Raw genomic sequence first — 22,482 nt, 5'->3', positions numbered from 1 at the left:
ATAAGTAAATTATCCCTGAAATCTGAATGATGTGAAACATAATAATAATTGCCATTAATTTCATGTCCACAAGGAGCCGTGCAGCTGCAACCGATGGAGTGCAATGTTAGCCAAAGCCAGCCCACAGCTCGGGGCCTAAAATAAATGTAGATCAACAACATATAAAACGGTCCATCACGAGTTCACGAACCCAGAAGTCCATCACACAATCATGCTCGAATCATTCATTCACTCATCTCCTCCTCCCACGCACGGGACTCGGGCTCTCGCGCCTCGGCAACGAACGCCCGGCGGTAAAAACTGAAAAGACGTAACTGTGGAGTCGCAAACGTCTGTCTTTCTCGGTATTCGGGACGTGGGACAGGATGGAATCAAGCGAGGATGGGGGGTTCGTACGGGCGAGAGCAGTGAGTGGACTTAGGAAGGCGTGGGGCACCCGCAAAAGCCAGTCGACAATTCAATTCTCCGCTGCTCCACAGGCATTTATGGCATCCCCTCTCCCTGTCCCTCTCCTGACCACGGCGCCTTCCGGTTCGCCTCCCCAAATCAGGAAACTTGGCCCCATCCAATTATGTGTTAGCATTATGGGTTATAACCTGGGCTCCTGGAATGGATGGGTTGCATTTCCAAAATTGGAAAACCGGAAGCTCATCTTAAGCCTCAATCACAAGTCACAGTAAAAAAAAAAAAAACCACATATGGTGCTTGCTTTTTGTTTTTTTTTTGTCTCTCTCTCAATCAACACCACACAAACTTCAACAAAAAGCAGAGGCTTGAACCCAAACGAAAAACAACCTCGCACTAGATAAGTTCTTGTTTTTGAGTTATGGATTTTTTTTGAAGGTTTTTGTTTATTCTTGATGAGAGATGAATAAAAGGCTTTGAGAGAAGTAATGTAAACTACTCTTTTTTTTTCCTTCTCCATAATGCGAAATTCGCGGTTATTCTATTTTCTGATGTTAACACCTATGCCTCCTGCCCTCCAAATTTGTCTCTTATGGCTAAGAACATGTATCCAAAATTACACCACTCATGAATAAGAACACATATCTCAAATTAATCCATGCCTAGTAGGGGGTGAAGATGCCATGATCTTGATCAACTTCTTCATCTTTGAGTCAAGATTTTTGACCTTATTGCTTATGCCAGTCGCAAAACATATCATGCCATTAATTAGACCCTCCTCGTATCACCATTGATAACAATGAGTTTTGGTTGCTGTCTTTTGGATTTGAAATACAATTGCATATTTGCTCTTATTTTAGAAGACACTCTCAAAACGCACGCTGTTTTGTTCGATCTCAACTCTATCGAGGCATATCTTGAGCATGCTTTGTAGCTGACCTAAACTGCATGTCGACAAAAGATAGTATTTTAGCCTAGCACAATCAAATCCCTGCAGTATTAATTAAGCTTGTTGTTCACTAGGGTGTTGTTTAGTGGTACATGTAGGAATGCACCACCAACTGTCCACTATATTCACTAGGGTGTTGGTTAATGGTACATGTAGGAATGCACCACCAACCGTCCACTTTATCCTCATGGAATGGCATCAGATTAATGGAAATTGGTCTGCCTGCTTTAATCCTGTCTACAAATTGATATCTTCTTTGCTCAATCAACAACACACGTAAAAGGGAAGGAAAAAATAATACGAAGAAGCTAGATATCCAGCACCTAATTATTATCAAAAAAAACAAAGGAGAAAGAAAGGAAATAAAGAGCGCTGCTTCGCTTGCCACCGCAACGGTGAGTTCAGACTGCAGAGACCAGGAGGGGAAGACCCTAAGTGGTTATGGTCACGTGCCTACCGCAGCCCTTTCGGCCTGCCCGCGCCCCCTTGCAGCCTGCGGAAAAGAAAACAACCATTTAACCTGGGGCCCCTACCAGCTTTTAAACCTTCCATCCATTCGCTTCAACGAAATAAATTAATCCACAATATAACACACACTCCTCCATCTATAAGGAAAACTCTCAAAACTAAACAAATTGGTACACAAAGAACTCCTCCATGACGAAGAAGAAGGAGAAGAAGTGTCGCCATTAAGACAAACTTAGAAATATTAGTTTATTGCTGAGAATTAGATGACTAGTCCTCTCCTATTGATGGTGATTTTAAGCTTTTGCTGACAAAAGGTGTCGCGTATATATCAACTACAGCATTCTCTCCACTCAAATTAATCTCAAGCAGCTCCACAAAACAAGAGAAAAATACAGGAAAAAGAAGGAGAGAAAACTAAACTATAAAAATGGTGATCATGTTAACAGCTGAAGAAACAAAACAAAGAAAGGTTTCAAAGCTTCGTTCTACATATTTTGTGAAAATCTAAACAAAAAAAGGAAAATAATAATAATAAAAACTTCCCTTGCGACGAAACTGTCATAGATAAAGAAAAAGAAGAAGAAGAAGAAGAAAAAAAAGCAGAGCAACCCTCCTCCTCCTCCTCCTCCTCCTTCTTCTTCGTGTTCAACTGTTGCTTGGTGCTTCCTTTTTTTGACCATATATCGTCACCTGTTGTGCAAGGGATTCGGGCCGGTGGGCACGACCCGCTTGTCATCGTCAATCAGGGTGGCATTCTTCTTGGCTCGGCTGCTGTGTCCGCAAAGGTCCATCTTCTTCGACTTGCACTGATCCAAGCCAACAGTAACGACTCCGAGCGCTGATGACGACTCAGGCGGTCTCCTCTCTTCTCTTTTAGCATGACCGTGCTTGCCTCCAATGTCTCGAGCGAAACCATGGGAGCCGATGCCCGCGATGACCAGAATTAGGCACGCAAGCGATGCTACCTGAGCCCACCGCCTCCTCATGCCTGTGGACAGTGTAGGGAGAGGAGCCACTTCTTCAACAATGCTCGTCGATAGATTGGTGGTTAGAGAGGGAGAGATATGGAAAAGGGGGCTGGGGAACCAACAGGTTTAGAAAGGAAGAGGACAGAGGCCAAAATGGGGAGTCAAAGTGGGCAATAACTAAGGTTCCTCGGATTTACAGTTGTTTATGATACATCCCCATCCCTCGATCGGTGCCTTCACCAAACCGCATTTATGGATCTTCAATTCTCTTGCAGGCTGGGAAGTGGGAACTAGAGAGAGAGAAGGACAGAGAGGAAAAGACATGCACAGAGATAGAGAGACAGCATATACACACACACACACACACACACACATATATATATATATATATATATATATATATATATATATATATAGTGTATACATGTGTTATATATATGTATGTATATACATATATGAAAAGGGTATACATTCCATTCCATTCCAATTCCATTCGATAATATCAGTCCTCCTTCTCTCTCTCTCTCTCTCTCTCTCTGTGAATGTTATAGAGCGCCACGGACCTTCTCTAAGTCACCTCTAGATGGTCTCGATATGCTCTGTAAGAAGCCTTAAAATATTAAATCCCCGCATAAGAGTTTCTGAGAGAGAGGGCAAAAGCGAGGAGACTAGGTTTTTGGATATGGATCAGATCAACAAGGAGGAGACGAGGTGACAGAGGACGAGGGAAAGAGGGAAGAGGGATTAAGCTTGCCGGAGCCAAGAGAGACAAAGCCGAGGGAGGAGTGGAGACGCCTCCCCGCAAAACCCGTGAGGTTTTTACTTCCATTCTTTGGTTCTTTCTCTTTGGTGGGGAGTACTGTCGCAGAAAACAACAACACTGCCAACTACCAGTTGGACTTCATCTCCGCTTCCACTGTATACGCCTTAAACTATATTGAATGTATTGCAAAACAATAGTTAGCCGTATGTCTAAGATTTTCAGGTTGTTGAATTACGTTGGTTCACAAAAGGTCATGGAATCCAAAGTCTTTACTTCGAATACATGAGCAACCTCGGTTGAATTTCTCAACTAGAGTGATAGTCCAGTCACTGCCTCATGGTGATTTATTTTTTCCCCCCAAATCTTCCAACCTTTCTCCATAAAAAAAGAAACAATAATAATGCTCATTGCAGTGCTTGCTTTTCTTTATACTTCTTTTCTTGCTTGTGTCATCTTCACGTCATATTGGATGCCCACTAAATGGTGCGTCCTAGACATAAGTCTATGCATGTATTGTGATGCTCATGCGACTTGTACCTCTTGCTGGGATATTGTCACACTGTCCCAAGATCACGAGCCAAGTGTCATGGCAACTACCGTATATTCATAAAAAACTCTTTTCACGAGCATATAAGGCATCTCATTATAATATCAAAATTAGACAGCAGAAATAATTTAAATAATAACATTCAAATTCTAATTAAATAGTAAAATTAAAAGACTTACAAAACCAATAATATTTTAAAATTTTGTATCAACTCTAAAACAAAATCTAACCTAAATAAAGATGTCGAAATCTTGTCTCTAATTGCTTTCTCATGATAAATCTCTAAGTCGAGTTAATTCTTCAGATTTGTAAAAACAGTAAGAAATCATATAATAAGCTAGATAATCTAATAAGCAATGAGCACTTTAGATAGATAAATTAAGCAATACAATAATAATAATAAGCCAAAATTAAGCATACAAAATATATCGATTTAAAGCCAAATTGATACGCTATTTAATCATTGTAAATTTTAAATTTTATTTCATAAATCAATCATCTTTTAAATTATCAAGTTCATCTCAACAACCATAAGCTATGACGATATTTATACCCTATGGTTGGGCCAGAATATGAGCTCATCAAAGTGCCAACGTTTAACCTTTATTGGCGGAGTATTGATATGCCAACGTATAATTCTCACTGGCAAGGTGTCAATATGCCAACGTATAACCACTACTGGCAGGGGTCGATATGCCTACGTATAACTTTTACTGACTGGATGTCGATATGCTAACATATAACCTCCACTGGCAGGGTATCGATATACCAACGAATAACTTCCACTCGTAGGATACCGATATACTAACGAATAACTTCCACCGGCAGGGTATCAATATATCAGCGAATAACCTCCACTATCAGAGTATCGATATACAGTCTGGTTGCGAGTTTAAATTTGTTTCAAAGTAAAAAATTCATTTTCTCACATTCAGTATTCCAAATCATAAGATACATAAATTCATATGACATTGAAATCAATCGAACATAATCCATATTGATTTTAATATGTTTAATTAAAAATAATACAATATTCCAAAAAAAGACATATATAATAATAAAATACTATGTATTAACTTCATAAATTAAGAATGATTCGTGTAAGAAAATATCTATAATTTGTAGATAGATCTAAAAAAAGAGTTACATTACTTACCTTATGACCAAATTCAAAGTATTAATCCTATTAGTTTCAAAAATTCTTCTAAGATCCTGTTATTTAAAAATTATCAAAATTTATCATGATCAATCCAAAAAATATAAACCCTAATTTCAATACCCCCATAAGGTTGACCAAGCAGGAGTGTCCAACACCCTGATCGGTCTAATCAAGAAAAAGCTCATCTGATCATGTTCGAACTAGGTACAAATAGTTTAATACAAATTAGAGATGATCAAATCTAACAATATTTGGCAAGGACCAGAGTGGGGGTTGGCACGCTGCCCGACAACTCTAGATCAGGACCCTTCACCTAGGTCGATCCAGAAATCAGTAAGAGTTGTATTTATAGGGTCCAATTAACTCTAGAGAGAGGAGAGAGAAAATTCAGATAGAGAGAGAAAGTTCAGTAGAGAGAAAAAAAAAGAGAGAGAAGAGAGAGAGAGAGAGAGAGGAGAGAGAGGCTCTCTTCTTTCTCCAAAATAGGAAAGAGACCATCTCCTTTTCCCTTCGGTTAGAGAGGGTGGCAGCCCATGGTCGCTCAGCCTCGGGCAATGGTGGCCATGGCAGTTCTCAGTCATAGTCATCTCTGGCAATGGTGGCCAGTAGTGGTGAAACTCGAAAGAAAAAGGAGCCGAAACGGGGCACCCTGTTTCGGATGGGCTTTCGGCGATTAGTCGGCCCAAATCTTATCTAAAATGGCAAGAGAGAGAGAGAGAGAGAGAGAGAGAGGAGGAAGAAGAAGACATACGTCGGTCCGGCAAGGTGGTTTGGCAACTCCTTCCGACGACAAATCGAGGAAGAAAATTTGAGAAGGAGCTTGGGATCGGTGACCCGATCTTGGGTGAACTCGAAAGAGGAGGAAGGGGATTTTTAAATAGGCAATCCCAACTTTATTCGACAGTCTTTGGGTGGCAATGGGACTCTGATCACCATTGCAATCAGGGAGAAAGAAGATTTCCAACCAGAGTCTTCCTCCTTATCCATCCACACATGCGTCGCACGTGAAGCCCAAGGCCAAAATATGGTTGGGCCGATCAAATGGACCGGCCCAGTCCACTAGTTTCACAGATATAGATGTGTAAGGCTTGCCTCCATGTGCAAAACTAATATCTATTTAATGCATTGAAGATCACATCCTAAAAGTCTTTAAACTCAAAAAAAAAACCCTACTCACAAATTCAACTTTGATGCAGGTTAAGCTTTTCCTATTGAAATATCCCGTCATAACTATCTCACTGATTTACATTTTTTTTGTTCTATTGTCTATTGGACTGTTAGATAAATGCAAATTCTAAAATGATTTCTTGAGACATGAAAAAAAAATTTATAAATTGGACGATGGATGATGCAGCGAGTTAATTTTGATATGTTGATGAATAATATTAATCATTTAAATGTGTCTCTAATAGGTCTAGGGCTCGTTTGGTTCACGGAAAAAGAAGGGAGGAAAGTGCGGTCAACAAAAAAGTAATGAGATACCTCTTGTTTGGTTGAAGTTTTCAAAGGAGAAAGATGGAAAAGTTGTATTCCCATGAGAATATGATTTCCATGTTTTATGGAAAAGTCTTTTCCATAAAAACATTGAAAAATTACTTTTTTATTTTTATTTTTTTCCAAAAAAGTTCTTCAGCATTAAAAATCTAATTTTTATTAAAAGTATAATAGAAATTATACATAACTTTTCCAGAAAAGTAGAAAATTAACTAAATATAAGTACTCTGAAAATTTGTCACTTTTCCATTGTCAACCAAACATGCCAAAAGTACTTTCCTAGGCATCCTCTTCCTAAGAATCTACTTCTCAAAAATTATATTTTTAAGAGAAAAAAATGCTTTCCGCGAACCAAACGAGCCTCTTATGTCATCCAACCATGGACCCAGTGCACAATGCATGTTTCACGTACAAGTAAGGTTCCAGCTTACCAAGTTGGTAGAGCATTTTGGTGGCTACACGAAAGATGTGGATTCCAAGTATGGTCTTCCCAAAGGTTTCGAGCTTAAGAGTACTTTTCAAGTAAAAAAGCTTATTAGAGAAGGAGAGAGAGAAAGACTCCACTGTACTGCCCACTGCTTGCGGATATCTCTTACAGAATAAAATCCAAAGATCAAAACGACTTGGTTGCAGCAACCCGACCAAATCTATGTCAAGTTATAACTACTTACTGAAAATTATGCCCTGAGATATCCATTTCGCTGGTAGTGTTCAGTTTTCTTTTTTGGTAGACGCTGGCAGTGTCGGCTGCTCCCCCGCCAATCTGCTATGCCTAACTTTGAAAAATGTCACTACCGAAACACGGGCCCGCAATTAGACTTTGCTGCAGCAGTAATATCACGGCTACTTTTCAACTTCTACATTTAAAACAGCAGTATATAGATGCAGCAATTAAATTTAATGTATCCTGTAGATATTGATTATTATACCAATGCCGATCTAAGCTCATCCAAAGATTCAAAACTCCACTGGGACAATGACATCAGAAATATATATATATATATATAATTGTTTCAACTATCTAATGGACATGTATACATGTATAGTAGTAGCTTGCTTTTAAATGTCGAGCTGGTTGGTCCATATGAATCAACGCCGACAAGGAGGCAGACCCACCAGCCACAAGTATTCCACCTTTCCATCAAAGGCCAGAGCAACCAATTCGAGAAGGTGGCAGGGATTCCACTGAAACTCCTCAGGCAGCAAAAACTCCCCATTTCCCATAATTCCAAAAGTTTAACTTCTGGCATTTTATCTGGAGAAATTTGGTTCTTGTTCTGGTGTTCAATGGCGTCTGTTTGTCATTATATGGGGACGGAGCCCTCGGAAAGTTAGAAGGGCAATGAGAAGATGAAGCGGCCCCATCTCACGTTCCATTCGCTTGGTTCAATCATTTTGCCCATCGCACGCGCTAGCTCCACATATGACATACCCCAGTGGTCAAATTCCTACTTATTTTACAAGGGTGGACCGTCCATCCCATTTTATTTCCCCCTTTTGACGTCTCCCTTCTGAACTTCTAGTCCCATACTTGACCTTTTCCTTTGTTATGTTCCCACATGAAAATATGGCAGACTATTAGACTTTTTGGAATAGATTGAGAAAGGATCACCTCACAATTTAGATAATGATTTCTAATGGTTGCTTTGGCAATGTATTCTAGTCTATTTTGCATCTAATTAAAACTTATATTCAATTATTTTGGCTCTGTTAGATAAAATGATTATTTGGCCCACACATATTCGAAATCTATGGTCCATAAATTCTGAAGTGGTGCCAAAATTTTTGGCAAACCATGTACTCCATAATGCTTGAAGCGTCTTATTACCAAGTTAATTTCTTGTTCAAGTCTTATTTTGCCAACAACTAGTACTTAATATTGTAGAAAAATAGTTCCCATTTTAGAAACACTAGGAACTTTAGTTGGTCTTATCTATATACTTATGTGTCCACCATTTATGCAGCTTTGCTACAAGCAAGCTATGACAATTGATATATCTTTTACCTTTGTTGATGTTCTACTCTTAATTTTATTTTTATGGATAAAGAGAAGCATTAAGAGCATATTTATTTTCTGAAGATTGGGTTATGTTCTGGAATTACAAACGAACATGACAACAATGTGTATGTTTCATGACAGCATAGCAACATGCGCTAAAACAAGGGAAGCACCATCAAAAGGTGGGAAGGTGCCGCAACGAAGTTCAAATAAGCATTGCTAATGATCTGCTAACTAGTTTGCCTTAACCCAAAGAAGAACCAAAGAAACTAGCTCCATAAATAGTGGGTGAAGACTTTAGGTAAAACACGAAAAACCAAATCATCTCTCAGCAGATTTGACCTATTTAGTTAACCTACAGCTGAAACCAGAGTTCACCATCTTGGTACTAAATCTCATACCGATATCATGCTAGTATAATACTCGGTACAGGAATCAGTTTGGCATACCGAGTCTCTCGATTTGATATCAGTATTGGTATATCACACCTGGAGCGTACAAGGCAAGCGATAGATTGCCTGTGGGTTAAGCCAGACACCTTGTTTATGAGCCAAGGGAAGCATATTACATCATCCAGAACCAGGACAGCTAGGCCGCATCTTGCCTCCACGGGGCTCCCAATCAAAAGCACATGCCAGACTTTGAGAGTCGCGCAAGGCCTCAATGGTCGCATTTTAATGCATTCCTCGAAACTTGATGATGAAGCATGAATCTCAAAGTCTTCCATGTCTTGCAGCCCGACTTAGTTCATCGAGAAAGGTGTTGGAAAATGGACCAAGATGGACGATTCTTGTTTGGTTCCAGAAAAAAGAAGGGGGAAAGTGTGGTTAACAGAAAAACATTGAGATGCCTCTTGTTTGATTGGAGTTTTTAAATGAGAGAGACGGAAAAGTTGTAATTCCATGGGAATATGATTTCCACATTTCATGGGAAGTTAGGTCAACCGAAAAACATTGAGATGCCTCTTGTTTGGTTGGAGTTTTCAAATAAGAGAGACGAAAAAGTTGTAATCCCATGAGAATATGATTCCCACATTTCATGGAAAAGTAACTTTTCCATGAGGCGAGAATCACTTTATTTTTACTTTTTCCCAAAAAGGCCCTTCAGCATTAAAGTCCTAATTTTTATTAAGGGCATAATAGGAATTATACATAACTTTCCTAGAAAAGTGGATGGCTAACCAAACATAAGCACTTTGTAAATTTGTCACTTTTCCATGGTCAACCGAACATGCCAAACGTATTTTTCTAGGCATCCTCTTCATAGGGACTTGTTTCCCAAGAATCATATTCCTATAAAAAGGGAAAATGCTTCCCGCGAACCAAATGAGCCCTAAAAAGTGGCTGTCGTTCCAAGCCATGAAGATGGATTCCTTGTTATAATTCAAGTCGGCACACTAGCTTCAAAGAGAGCCACCTGCCAAAATGAGTTTTTTTGCATGAATATTCTCCTAAATATCGAATTTTGCATGAATATCCTTCCAAAATTTATATTTATATGTATACATTCGTAAACCACTTGTTTTGCTATTCTACCTCTTTTTTATTTATATTTTTACATATGTATCCACACCATCTAACGTTGTTAAAAAATTAACGATTTCAAATTAAAATGACTAAAATATCCTTGCTGAGTAGATGTACAAAAAGAAATATTTATAAGACGAACACAATGGAGGACAAAAAAGTAATTTTATTTTATTTTTAATTAAAATAAATATAGTTTTTATTAACGATGTTAAAAGAACCGTTATATTAGGGGCATTTATGTAAAAACAGTGTTTTATGAGAGTATATAAATGAATATAAATTTTAAGAGGGTATTCACGCAAATTAAAATTTTTAAAAGGATATACATGCAAAAAAAAAAAAAAAAAAACTCCCGCCAAAATCCAGTGTTTGCGCTCCTCCAATGCTAAACTCCCTAACAAAGAGCCTCCTGACTCTTTCTTAATTGAAGAGAGCATTTCTAAACCCTAATGCAGATCATTCTCCTCCAACCTTTATCTCGAGATTATGCTTCTTTCAGAACCACCGCTTTACTCTCTCTTTCTCTCTCAAGGGCGAGAACCCGGTTAATCCTTAATCCTCTGGTGGTCGGGCACTCTTGTATTGATTAGTGTTGGCTCATTTTCTTCCCGTACCTTCCGTAACAACAACAGGCCTGGATACTGCTATACGTGGATCTTGCCCAGTTGCAACCATGACACTGTCGTATTAGGACAATGGGCCATAGTTGGGCCCTAGGAAAGAATTAACATTGATACCTCGTCAAGCAGCATCCAATGTTTGATTAAGAATAAACGGACCTGCGGCGCGCTGCGGCCCACTGTTCAGGTGTTTGGGTAGTGGCCATATTGCTGCGACGACTAGCGCGGCGATTAACGACCATATCCTTTATGACATTTACACACGGACCTGTTCAGGTGTTCGCAACTTGATCACAGCAACCCGTCCTATATCGACAAATGGACCCACAACAAGAAACAATTAAAAATGGGGAGCTGTTACACAGGACAAAAGTAGAGATTAAGTCTGTCTGATCCGCGCCATCAACTATGGGTTGATGGCTGCGTGCTTGATGGTGGGCGGAGGGAAGGTGCTGGCATCGTCATCAAAGGCCTGAACTTCAGGATAGTAGCGGTACACCCTTCATTCGAAGCCGTCGTAACTTGGGCTCGTCATGCTGCACTCACGGGGAAGGAAAAATGACTAGTTTAGCTTTAGTAGCTACCGTTTCACTGGCTCTAGCATCCACGGGCTTTCAAGGAATGAAATATCACCAAGCACCCTCTACTATTTCAGATAGTATTTATGGTTCTATCTTTTTTTCAACAACTAGCTTTTATGGTTTTCATGTGATTATAGGTACTCTTTTCTTGATCATATGTGGATTTGCCAAGATCTTGGTCATCTGACCAAGGAGCATCATGTTAAATTTTTGACACCTCAGTTCATGGTGCAGAGCTGAGGGCGGCATGGGCTGGCCTGAGCCATGCTCGACTTGTGCTTCAGGCTGACTCAGTTATTCTTGAGGGCGACTCAACCACTCAACCACTGTAGTCAGCTGGATTTAAGGTAGCTCTAGTTGCGCCAATGGGGACTACCCTCTGCTTGAGGATATTCGGGCTATGGTGAGCAATGGAGTGGCTTTCCAAGCCAAAACATACATTCAAAGAGACAAATGAAAACGCGGATTGGGCAGCTTCTTACGTGGCCAGTCACTCCGGAAATATCTGATGGGTTGGAGATGGAGAGCTATCTAGAGCGCTCCGAGATCTTTTATTTTCTATCCTTATTCGATGTATCCATACCAGACATGTATGAATCATCCATCTTAGCAAAAAAAAAAAATTAAGTATGTCATAGTTCAGTGATTAAAGATTTTTAGATATCTACGAGTAACCTATTTGGTATGCCAGAAGAATACAAGATCATTAGCCATATAATACCAAAAATATCATATATATATATATATATATATATATATATATATATATATATATATATATATATATATATATATATATACTAGAAGAATTTTTTTACGTATTTTCGATTCTCATGAATTAAGAATATAAGTAAACACGCTGATTCTTCTAGCAATTGAATTCAAATAAATAAAGCAGTTAATCAAATCACTATTTGTGATGCAGGCCATCATCAGCCCGTCAAAGATAAAAGGCTTTATCGCTAACCGAAGTAAAAGAAAGAAAATGGTCTCGAATCTTTTTTGATGCGTACAACTTGCTATTTTAAAAGGAAGACAAGAATGAATCCAACATCCTGTGCGGGGATATAGCGCGAAGAAATTTATGATGAACAAAATATAATCAAACATTTTAGAAAATAAAAAGATCTACAGAATAAAGCTATAAGAAAAAAACATGCATCTCACATTCTATACACACAAAAAAAAAATCTATACATCTTAGATATACAGATGGATCTCTATGATAAAAAAATATATAATTTTCTGCATGAATATCAACCTCTAGGGGAAAAAAAAAGACTCTATTAAACCTAAGAAATTAAAAGGTCAAAATATCAAAAAAAAAAAAAACATCAATACCTCCAACAGCATTTGACTCAAATCCAGAACCAAACGCGGCAAACAAGCTCTGGCCCCAGAGACCTATGACAACCGGACAACCCTGAAAGCACATATAAAGCCATCGTAAAATAAATCCGCGGCCTGTGCATCCACCCAAGCGTAGTAGGACCCCCGTTTAACGCGCCCGCGGTGCACCGACATTAGACGCTTCCGTGGTTAAAAAGCAAGGCTTCTGCCCCACGCGAAGCCGGCCTTCACCATCTAACAAGCCGCGTTCTCTCAAACATATCCCAACCTTTGTCTATCAACAACCCGCTGCCAACCCACATCCATTCTCCCATCACCCGCTATGCATATACAAACCCAACCCATCCCCCCTCTTCCCTTCCTCACTCCGACACACCAACTTCATCCTCTCTCTTCCTTCAATCTAATACCAGCAGTACTTCTGTTATCTCTATACCATTTCTTCTACTAGTGCTATCATGGCATCAGTACTGTTTCTTCTCTTAGCATGCTATTTGATGGCCATTGCCTCGGCTGGAAACTTCTACCAAGAATTTGACATCACTTGGGGTGATGGGCGTGGGAAGATCCTCGACAATGGCCAGCTCCTCACTCTCTCCCTCGACAAAGCCTCCGGTTCTGGCTTCCAGTCCAAGAACGAGTATCTCTTTGGCGAAATTGACATGCAGCTCAAGCTCGTCCCTGGGAACTCCGCTGGCACCGTCACTGCCTACTATGTAAGCTCTATTCACCTCTGTTTGACCAAATTACTCCGTAGATTCCTTTTCAATTGGATCTCTAGAAACTAATGGATCATGTATGATGCATACCTGAACTGCAGCTGTCTTCACAAGGACCAAGTCATGATGAGATCGACTTCGAGTTCCTCGGAAACCTCAGTGGAGACCCTTACACGCTCCACACCAATGTGTTCACCCAGGGGAAGGGGAACAGAGAGATGCAGTTCCACCTCTGGTTCGATCCCACCAGGGACTTCCACACCTACTCCATCCTCTGGAACCCCAGACACGTTATGTAAGTCATCGAATCCTACCTACATACAGTAAGACTAGTTCTATGCAACCAAACATTCATTCTCTGAAAAAAATTGAACGACATGCTCACCATGGTTCATTCTCCACTCAGCTTCATGGTTGATGGCATACCGATCAGAGATTTCAAGAACCTGGAATCGAGGGGCATTGCGTTTCCGAAGAGCCAGCCCATGGGGATCTACTCCAGCCTTTGGAATGCTGATGACTGGGCTACACAAGGCGGGCGCGTCAAGACCGACTGGACGAAAGCTCCCTTCACTGCCTCGTACAGAAATTTCAATGCTGATGCCTGCATCTGGTCCTCTGGTACCTCCAATTGTCCTTCACAGAAATCTGACAATGCTGGCTGGTGGAACCAGGAGCTTGATTCCACAAGCCAAGAGAGGATGAGATGGGCGCAGCAGAACTACATGATCTACAACTACTGCAATGACCTCAAACGGTTCCCTCAGGGCCTGCCTCCAGAGTGCTTCATAGCCTGAAAGAGGGGAGAGAAACAGTGAACGAGTTCCGTTATTCTTTGATTCATTCATTCTTCTACAAGATGTTTACACATATATACTTCGTTGTCATTCTTGTTAAAAGGCACAGGACGCAATTTATAGAATTATGTTCTCCATGTAATATGATACGATGAATTAAAATAAAAAAGCACCAGGCTGAGTATTGTTTAATCGTTCAGCTGAACTTGAAAGGAGATGATGGATACATTTGAAAGTCAGGTAATAAGTTCCAAATATTGACAACGCAAATAGAGAATACATACTTGAGATCAAACATATATCTCTTTAGTTGAATTGTTAACAGCTCAATAAAATAATAAAATATATATAAACGAGGGCTTATCTAGAATCCTGGCTACCTTGATCAAGCAAGAAGAGCAAAGAATTTTCTTCAACCTGTTCAACTTGAATATTTGGAATAGAATAAAAGAAAATAAGATAATTGATGAAAGCATGGTCTACATATCTTTTTTATTCCATTAATTATTTTGGATCAAACCTCTTTTTTAATTAATTTTTCATCATTAGCAAATTGTGGTACATATCATGGGTGAAAACTTTATATTCTTTATTTTCGCTCTATTCCCTTTATTCCCCGTCTTTCAAAACCATAGCATATGTTATACAAGTGGAGCCCTCCATATTTCAGTTGGGCTCTTCTTCCAGCTAAAGAAAAAAAAAAGATATAAGCTGCCTACTATTTTTATATTCTATTTGAGTTGGATTCATCTTCTATCTACAAGGCAATCCTTTTATACTACTAAAGTCCAACCCAAATCGGATTACATTTCTCTTCTGATTAAAAGAAAATACAACTATCAAAAATAATAAGAATATTTTAAAAGTTCTTAACTTTGAGTAAAAACTAGATCTTGACTTCTAATTAACTTCACCTTGAGTCACATCGTCAAATTCTTTCAGTACTAAACCGAGTTTGGATGTGATGAATCTTGCTTTTGAATCCTATCCAAATATATCAATAGTGGTGAAAGTATTCCATATTGAGTTTGGTGATCCTCCTAAATTATATATTTACTAGAAAAAAGAGATCCAGTATAATAAACAAAGTATAGGTCTTTTTACAAAATTTCATCGAGAGAAAATAATGAGGAGAAAATACAAAAAAGATAAACACAAGAGAATTATTGTCAAGATATCTAATGCAAAAAAAGCACAACACCAAAAGATTTAAAATATATTTTTCAACTAACAAAGATTTAGATTTGAAAAGAATTATCTAATTTCAATATAACAAAAAACATCTAATAACATCCATTATTCCCATCCTATAGCAGCTTTTATTTTATTTTTTTTGTTATCAGTATACATTATAGCTAAGCAGAAAGGCGCCAAAAAAATAATTATGTTACAAACTTTGATTCTAAAGATATATATGCACCTACCATTTAAGTGTAGGCGAAAGGATGGCTGCTCGCCGTAGACTTATTTATTATTTTTTCTAAAAAAGGTAAATCATAGGCTGCATCTAAAAATGGAATAATAGGGAGAAAGTCGTTTAACCTAGTTATTGCATCCAGTTCAGCTAAACACTCATTAAAGCAGTTGAATTAAATTGCTCTTTTAAGTGCAAAATGGGTAATCCTAAAAAGTTGGTGCATAACCTTTTTCTTTCCAAACTCATTTACCCTACTTAATCCAGAAATAAATTACTAATTACTCCACCCTATATGGGTGGAGTAATTTATCCAAAGTAAAGAAGAGTAAAAGTAAGTTAATCCATTCAGCCTAGATTAACTTGCTTCGCCTCCAAAAGCAACCCAAAATAATTTATTGATAAAGTAACAAAAAATATAACAAAACTATTATCAACCCTCAATAGGTTCTGCAATTCTTTTTTTTCGGTGGAAGAATGGGTTCCGCATCAATGAAGGAGAATCAGCAGTCCAGAAACCTTGCAAGCATGCGAGTGTCTCTCCGGAGAGCCAATTGGATCGGTCTCCGTGAATACATGCGAGGCACAAACATAATTATTACTTGATTGAAGAAAAAATATGGTTAATGCTGCAGGAAAATGCTCCCATAAATCGGAAATACCCAGATCGTTGCCATGTATGCGAGCTGTTTAATAATAGCTGTCGACCTTACGTGTAAAAATAAAAATGTAGCGGGAACGTGGAACCGGAGGTGGACAGAGCTGTGATCCAACATCACGCAAACGCAACAGGAGAGCATTTGACCACAATCAAGACAAAATGACGCAGCCAAACCATAGCTGGAAAGTCCAGTGGCCCGTATCACGTTAGTTGTTTTTTTTTTTGTTGAAAAGAACGTAGATAAACCGATAGATATATCTAGCGAGAAGATGGTCAGAAGTGCTGGTAGGTAGTACCTGGCGAGTGAGTGGTGACCGCGATGTCGATCCATTTGACGCGGAAGATCCAGCAGGACTACCCATCGCTGCTCCTGCACCGCCCCATCCCATACGAAACCGGCCTTCGCCTTCCTCCTGTTCGATCTCCAAGTCTCAACCCCTACTTTTTAATAATAAGCACCTCTGTCGCCAACCTGTTGCCAACCCAAAGCATTAGAGAAGGGAACCATCCAATCCCCTTCCTGGATCCTTATCCCATCACCTCCTGTCTACATATAAAGGGAACACCTCCTCCTGTCTTCCTCACTCGAACACCAACTCCCCTCCCTTCTACGACTACTCGTGACAACACTCCCTTGGTTATCTCAAAACCATTTCAGCTGCTTCCCCCTCTATTAGTGCCATCATGGCGTTATCTCTTCTCCTGCTAGTATGCTCTTTGATGGCCGGTGCCTCTGCCGGTAACTTCCACCAGGACTTTCAGATCACCTGGGGCGACGGGCGTGCACAGATCCTCGAGAATGGGCAGCTCCTTACCCTCTCCCTCGACAAAGCCTCTGGCTCCGGCTTCCAGTCCAAGAACGAGTACCTCTTTGGCAAGATTGACATGCAGCTGAGACTAGTGCCTGGGAACTCAGCTGGCACCGTGACCGCCTACTACGTAAGCCCCGTTTTACAGCCAGCCTCTGTGCAGCTAATTCATCACCAGTTCATCATGATTGGAATTCACAGAACTAACCAAAAATGCTTCTTTTGCGCTTGCAGTTGTCATCACAAGGACCAACCCATGATGAGATCGACTTTGAGTTCCTCGGAAACCTCAGTGGAGACCCTTACACGCTCCACACCAATGTGTTCGGTCAGGGGAAGGGGAACAGGGAGATGCAGTTCCACCTCTGGTTTGATCCCACCAACGACTTCCACACCTACTCCATCCTCTGGAACCCCAAACATATCATGTGAGTTGTCGAATTCTACATAAATAAACAGTAGCATTATTCATCCTATCCATTACAAATATATACATCCTCTTGTGCATTTGAAATTATGCTCACCTTTGTTTTCATTATTTCTTTTAGCTTCATGGTTGACGACATACCGATCAGAGACTTCAAGAATATGGAGTCAAGCGGTGTTGCATTCCCAAGGAACCAACCAATGAGGATCTACTCTAGCCTCTGGAACGCCGATGACTGGGCCACGCAGGGTGGGCGCATCAAGACCGATTGGACCAATGCCCCCTTCACTGCCTCGTATAGGAATTTCAATGCTGATGCCTGCATTTGGTCCTCCGGTGCCTCCAACTGTCCTTCAAAGAAAAGTAGCACTGCTTCGACCAACAGTGACTGGTGGAATCAGGAGTTGGATTCCACAAGCCAAGAAAGGATGAGATTGGTGCAGACAAATTACATGATCTACGATTACTGCACTGACCTAAAGCGTTTCCCCCAGGGCCTACCTCCAGAGTGCTCCGCTGCTTGAAAAAATGGAAATACATGACCATCACGCTCAATCTTTAATTCGTTTGTTCTTTAATGTCTATTTTGTCCATAAATGCAGAACAGTATGTAAGGAATTATATCCTCCATGTAAATTGATACCACGAATTTAAACAATAGCACCACGCAGAATTTTCTTTATCATTCAGAAAGAGCTGAGCTATTTCTCTGCACAGGAATGCATATTGTAGACAGGAGAGGGATCAATTTGAAGGTCAATAGTAAGTTCTTGGATCGAAATGAAAAAGGTAAAATAACATGCATGTTCCAAATATTTGCAATGCGGAAGATATATATTTGACTAATCAAATACATTTCTTCTTAAGTTGAACTTACCATCTAATCCTTCATCATACTTGTTCCAATGTTCCAATAATACTAAAAAAAGATTGCAATGCAATTCTTAACATTTATAGGAAAGAGTAAATTAAACTTAAATTTTCAACTTAAAAATCAAATCATCCTGAATGGTGTTTTGGGGAGATGACCATTAGAGAAGGACAAATATTCTAGTTTTACTCTTGATACAACGTAACTGCTCTAAGCCTCCATCAATCTATATCTCAAATAATCTATTAACCTTCACCTCGAACTCCTAAAGTTCATCTTCATGGATACCAATCCGTCAGTAGGCTGTGCTTCCTCAAGACTATGAAGTCTGAACAGAAACCAGTTCTCAAATTTTATACGTACATCATGAAAAATGTTGTAGATTAATTTGGACCTAAGCAGGTGCTTAAGAAAATTCAGATTTCTACCTAAATGTTGTCAATATAATGCCTACTGGTCATGGTATCTGTCACCAAGAGTCTACATATAATGCAGATGAACATGTCAATGTGAGTCATTGTTTGGACACTTATGGCATTTTCATAAAGTAAATTATGTCCATTTAAGCAAATCCAACTGTTTAACGTCCTTGAGGAGTAGGATAGTTTTCCATGAGGGGTAAGTTATACCAACATAATAAGCAACAATAATCCCTCAATGCATAAATCCAACAGATTATGTTACTCTCAGATAAGGATCTAACTGTCACCTTTATAAGGAGCTCTTCTTTTGGTTTCATATTCATAAAATACAAAACAGAACTACACACTTCTAACTTCCAGATGTAAGTGCTCCCTTGTTAGTGTCATTTGACAATTTGGTGAATTATTTTGCTGTTACAAAACAGAACTACACACTTCTAACTTCCGGATATGAGTGCTCCCTTATTACTGTTATTTGACAATTTAGTGATTTTATTTTGCTGTCCCTATGTTTCAAACCAAAGCCTCCCTCATATATGTTTAGACTCATCCAAGCCTCAAACCTGAGCTGAGTTTTGATGCCCCCTTGTCATAAACAGAGCCAGGTTCAAATAGTGTAATAATCGCTTGGCTCAGCTTGTATGCAGAGGTGTATGTAGGCATAGTAAGACGCCTATAAGTAACAGTAATTCTTTGGAGTTTGTCTATTCTATATCAAACTAGTATCATATTTTTAAGAAATCAAACCAATCTTAGATTGTGTTTTATTATTTTTGACAAATCTATTGCCTCTCCCCCCATTTCAATACTAGTGTCCTTGTTGTTTCCAAATCTCTCTCATTTCTATGTAGCTTATATCAAGGTCTTCAAATTACTCTCGAATTAGATTATGGATACCAATTGAGAAAAGCCTATCAGAGAAACCTGGAATGTAGCGCACATGTCCACTCAAATTCAAACAGTAAATAGATAATCTGAAAAGTGTCATGTGCAGTCAAATTTGTGAAGCCAAATTGGCCTACAGTTCAAACCCTTACCACATGAACATTATCATATATAATACCTCGGATAGATAAAATAATAAAGAAAGTTGCTGCCTTGTAAGTGGCACAGATAATACCTTAAAACTTGAGCTTGTCCCTGGGAACTCTTGTGGCACCGTCACCACCTACTATCTGTGCACATATTCCTCTATAAGATTAACTTCTCAAATTTGTGGTTTAATTGGAGTTCAAAGAAATAGTGGCTTAAGCTTTATTTATGTTTGCAGTTGTCTTCACAAGGACCAACTCACAATGAGATTGACTTTAAGATCCTTCGGAACCTAAGTAGAGAACCTTATACTCCACACCAATGTTTTCAACCCAGGGGAAGGGGGATAGGGAGTTGCAGTTCCACCCCGGGTTTGATCCCACCAAAGACTTCCACACCTACTCGATTCTCTGGAACCCCTGACACATTATGCAAGTAGTTAAATACAAAGACTTGTAATCTATATATCACAAGCATTCCTTTCTTTTTTTGAAGAAAAAATTGAATGCTATGCTCATGATGGTTTATCATCCTTTCAGCCTCACGGTTGATGGCACACCAATCAGAGATTCAAGAATCCGGAGGGCATTGCATTTCCAAATAACCATCCTAGGAGGTCATATGCTCCAGCATCTGAAATGCTGATGACTGAGCTACACAGATGGACACATCGAGACCAACTGGACCAAAGCCCCCTTCACTTCCTCCTACAGGGATTTCAATGCTAACGCATGCATTTGGTCCTCCAGTAACTCCAACTGTTCTTCAAATAAATCTAGCACTGGATCAGCCAGCAGTGACTGGTGGAACCAGGAGCTGGACTTCACGAGCCGAGAGAGGATGAGTTGGGTCCAGAAGAACTACATGGTCTACAAATATTGCGCTGACCTGAAGTTGTTTTCTCAGGGCCTGCCTTTGGAGTGCTCCTTAGCCTGGAGGGAGAAGAAAAATAGTGAACTAGTACAGATCAATCTTTGATTCATTCATTCTTCTATAGGATGCCAACACATATTTTTCATTGTCTTTTTTGTCGATAAACAGAGCACTATGCACGGAACTATATTCTCATTGCAAAGTGATACCAGGAATTTGATGAAAGCAATGTATAGCAGTTGCATTCAACAGTTTAGCAGAAATTTGCTTATTTCTTTCTATTACTGCTCTACAGTGAAGCATGTAACTGAAGAAAAGCTAAGATCATGAACTTGACATTACTGCAAAGAAAAACTTAGGCAGAAAGAGCAAGTGGAGCATGAACTGAGATTCAAATTTTGATATACTTTATTAAGAATTGAGACAAATCTGAACAAGTCAAAGTAAAACATGGGAACAGAATAAAAATCATCCTGTATGACAAAAAACAGCGGATTCACAGTTATGTCTGTATTTAATGGATTTACTTATTGAATCATAAGCACAGCATAGGCAACCAAAAATGCTTTTAGATATTCGAGCTCAGTAGCAACTACAATGATTCTGATGTAGGTGATGTCGCTGAGTGCTATCCAAGCTCAAAAGATTGCCTATGGCTGATTCAAGGGATTGTTAAATACCCATGACCTTGGATTTAAATACCACCTGCTGTTTGACTTGATGCCCTTAAGCTCCAGTCTTGTAACCCCAAACAAGACAATCAAACATTTTATTGGTTTTACTGAGCCAACTAGTTTTTTCTTTGATTAAATTGAGCCATGTAGTTAGGCAAGGAGTAACAGGAAGTACACATCTGTTCCTATTTGCATGTGGCTGCTATCCAAGGAATAATGCTCATTCTCAGTTCAAATAAAGTTGACCTGAACCACATTACCATCTAGAGCAAGGAAATATTATGCCAATACAAGAACTCAACCATGGCACAAAGCAATCATGCGTCCATTTCCAAGGCATAAAATTAAAATATCTAGCATTCACAGGCATTCCAACAAACAGATAGTAATCATGATCACGATGACGGCGGCAAGAGCAATGCAGGTGACAATGATGTAATAAGAACAAGAGAATAAGAATACAAGCTCAATGGGAAACTACCTCTGGTCTTTATCCTTTCCCTGCTGCTTCTCTGATTCTCTACTTTCAGTCTGTCGATTTCTTCATGCTTCAGCAAGTCCGCAATCTCAATAGTCAGCAGAGATGAGTGGCAAATATTCAGTAAGAAAGATGAGCAGAGGGGCCTACCTCCATTGCCTATGTTCCCAGCATCATTTTACGGGTTTTAGTTTATCTTGGACGCTCTCATACATTCGATTTTTTTTCTTTCCTTTATTACTTATTTATTTTTGCTGCGGTGATACGAGAGGATGGATGATTTGGAATTTTAAGGCAAGACAATCACCAAAGATTTGACGACGAAACTCTCGCAGGGGATACGATTCACAATTCATTCCAATCTCAAAACCCGGCAATAGAGTTGTGCACGAAACTCAAAGCCCGACTTGGATGACATTCAAGCCTGCGGCGGGAAGGCAACTAAACCATTCAAGACCGCACCATCTGCTGCT

At 39.4% G+C, this 22,482-nt stretch overlaps 2 protein-coding genes and 1 long non-coding RNA gene across 3 annotated transcripts; 2 read left to right on the top strand and 1 right to left on the bottom strand.

The window, feature by feature from the left end:
• The first annotated feature begins 12,585 nt into the window (after positions 1-12,585).
• Positions 12,586-14,563, top strand: LOC103714081 (probable xyloglucan endotransglucosylase/hydrolase protein 23). The gene is made up of 3 exons (XM_008801216.4): positions 12,586-13,548; positions 13,653-13,846; positions 13,958-14,563. The coding sequence occupies exons 1-3, from the start codon at positions 13,291-13,293 to the stop codon at positions 14,346-14,348; spliced, it is 843 nt and encodes a 280-aa protein (XP_008799438.2). The 5' UTR covers positions 12,586-13,290; the 3' UTR covers positions 14,349-14,563.
• Positions 14,564-16,192: 1,629 nt separating this feature from the next.
• Positions 16,193-16,809, bottom strand: LOC120111271. The gene is made up of 2 exons (XR_005512335.1): positions 16,720-16,809; positions 16,193-16,602 (listed from the first exon to the last, which is right to left on the bottom strand). It is a non-coding gene; the product is annotated as an uncharacterized LOC120111271 (long non-coding RNA).
• A 162-nt stretch (positions 16,810-16,971) lies between these two features.
• LOC103714122 (probable xyloglucan endotransglucosylase/hydrolase protein 23) lies at positions 16,972-18,344 on the top strand. The gene is made up of 3 exons (XM_008801274.4): positions 16,972-17,362; positions 17,467-17,660; positions 17,781-18,344. The coding sequence occupies exons 1-3, from the start codon at positions 17,108-17,110 to the stop codon at positions 18,181-18,183; spliced, it is 852 nt and encodes a 283-aa protein (XP_008799496.2). The 5' UTR covers positions 16,972-17,107; the 3' UTR covers positions 18,184-18,344.
• Positions 18,345-22,482: the final 4,138 nt, after the last annotated feature.

This window comes from Phoenix dactylifera, chromosome 7 (genome assembly GCF_009389715.1).
Source record: "Phoenix dactylifera cultivar Barhee BC4 chromosome 7, palm_55x_up_171113_PBpolish2nd_filt_p, whole genome shotgun sequence".
NCBI lineage: Eukaryota > Viridiplantae > Streptophyta > Magnoliopsida > Arecales > Arecaceae > Phoenix > Phoenix dactylifera.
Note: the sequence above shows the minus strand (reverse complement) of the source record. Positions and strands in the feature narration are given on the sequence as shown.

What these genes read in the sequence shown, in the direction of transcription:
- LOC103714081 (XM_008801216.4), top strand. Translation starts at nt 13,291, where the DNA reads ATGGCATCAGTACTGTTTCTTCTCTTAGCATGCTATTTGATGGCCATT. An exon ending in GCACCGTCACTGCCTACTAT is followed by an intron (nt 13,549 to 13,652) that starts GTAAGCTCTATT and finishes CCTGAACTGCAG; the next exon opens with CTGTCTTCACAAGGACCAAG. An exon ending in TGGAACCCCAGACACGTTAT is followed by an intron (nt 13,847 to 13,957) that starts GTAAGTCATCGA and finishes TTCTCCACTCAG; the next exon opens with CTTCATGGTTGATGGCATAC.
- LOC103714122 (XM_008801274.4), top strand. Translation starts at nt 17,108, where the DNA reads ATGGCGTTATCTCTTCTCCTGCTAGTATGCTCTTTGATGGCCGGTGCC. An exon ending in GCACCGTGACCGCCTACTAC is followed by an intron (nt 17,363 to 17,466) that starts GTAAGCCCCGTT and finishes TTGCGCTTGCAG; the next exon opens with TTGTCATCACAAGGACCAAC. An exon ending in TGGAACCCCAAACATATCAT is followed by an intron (nt 17,661 to 17,780) that starts GTGAGTTGTCGA and finishes TATTTCTTTTAG; the next exon opens with CTTCATGGTTGACGACATAC.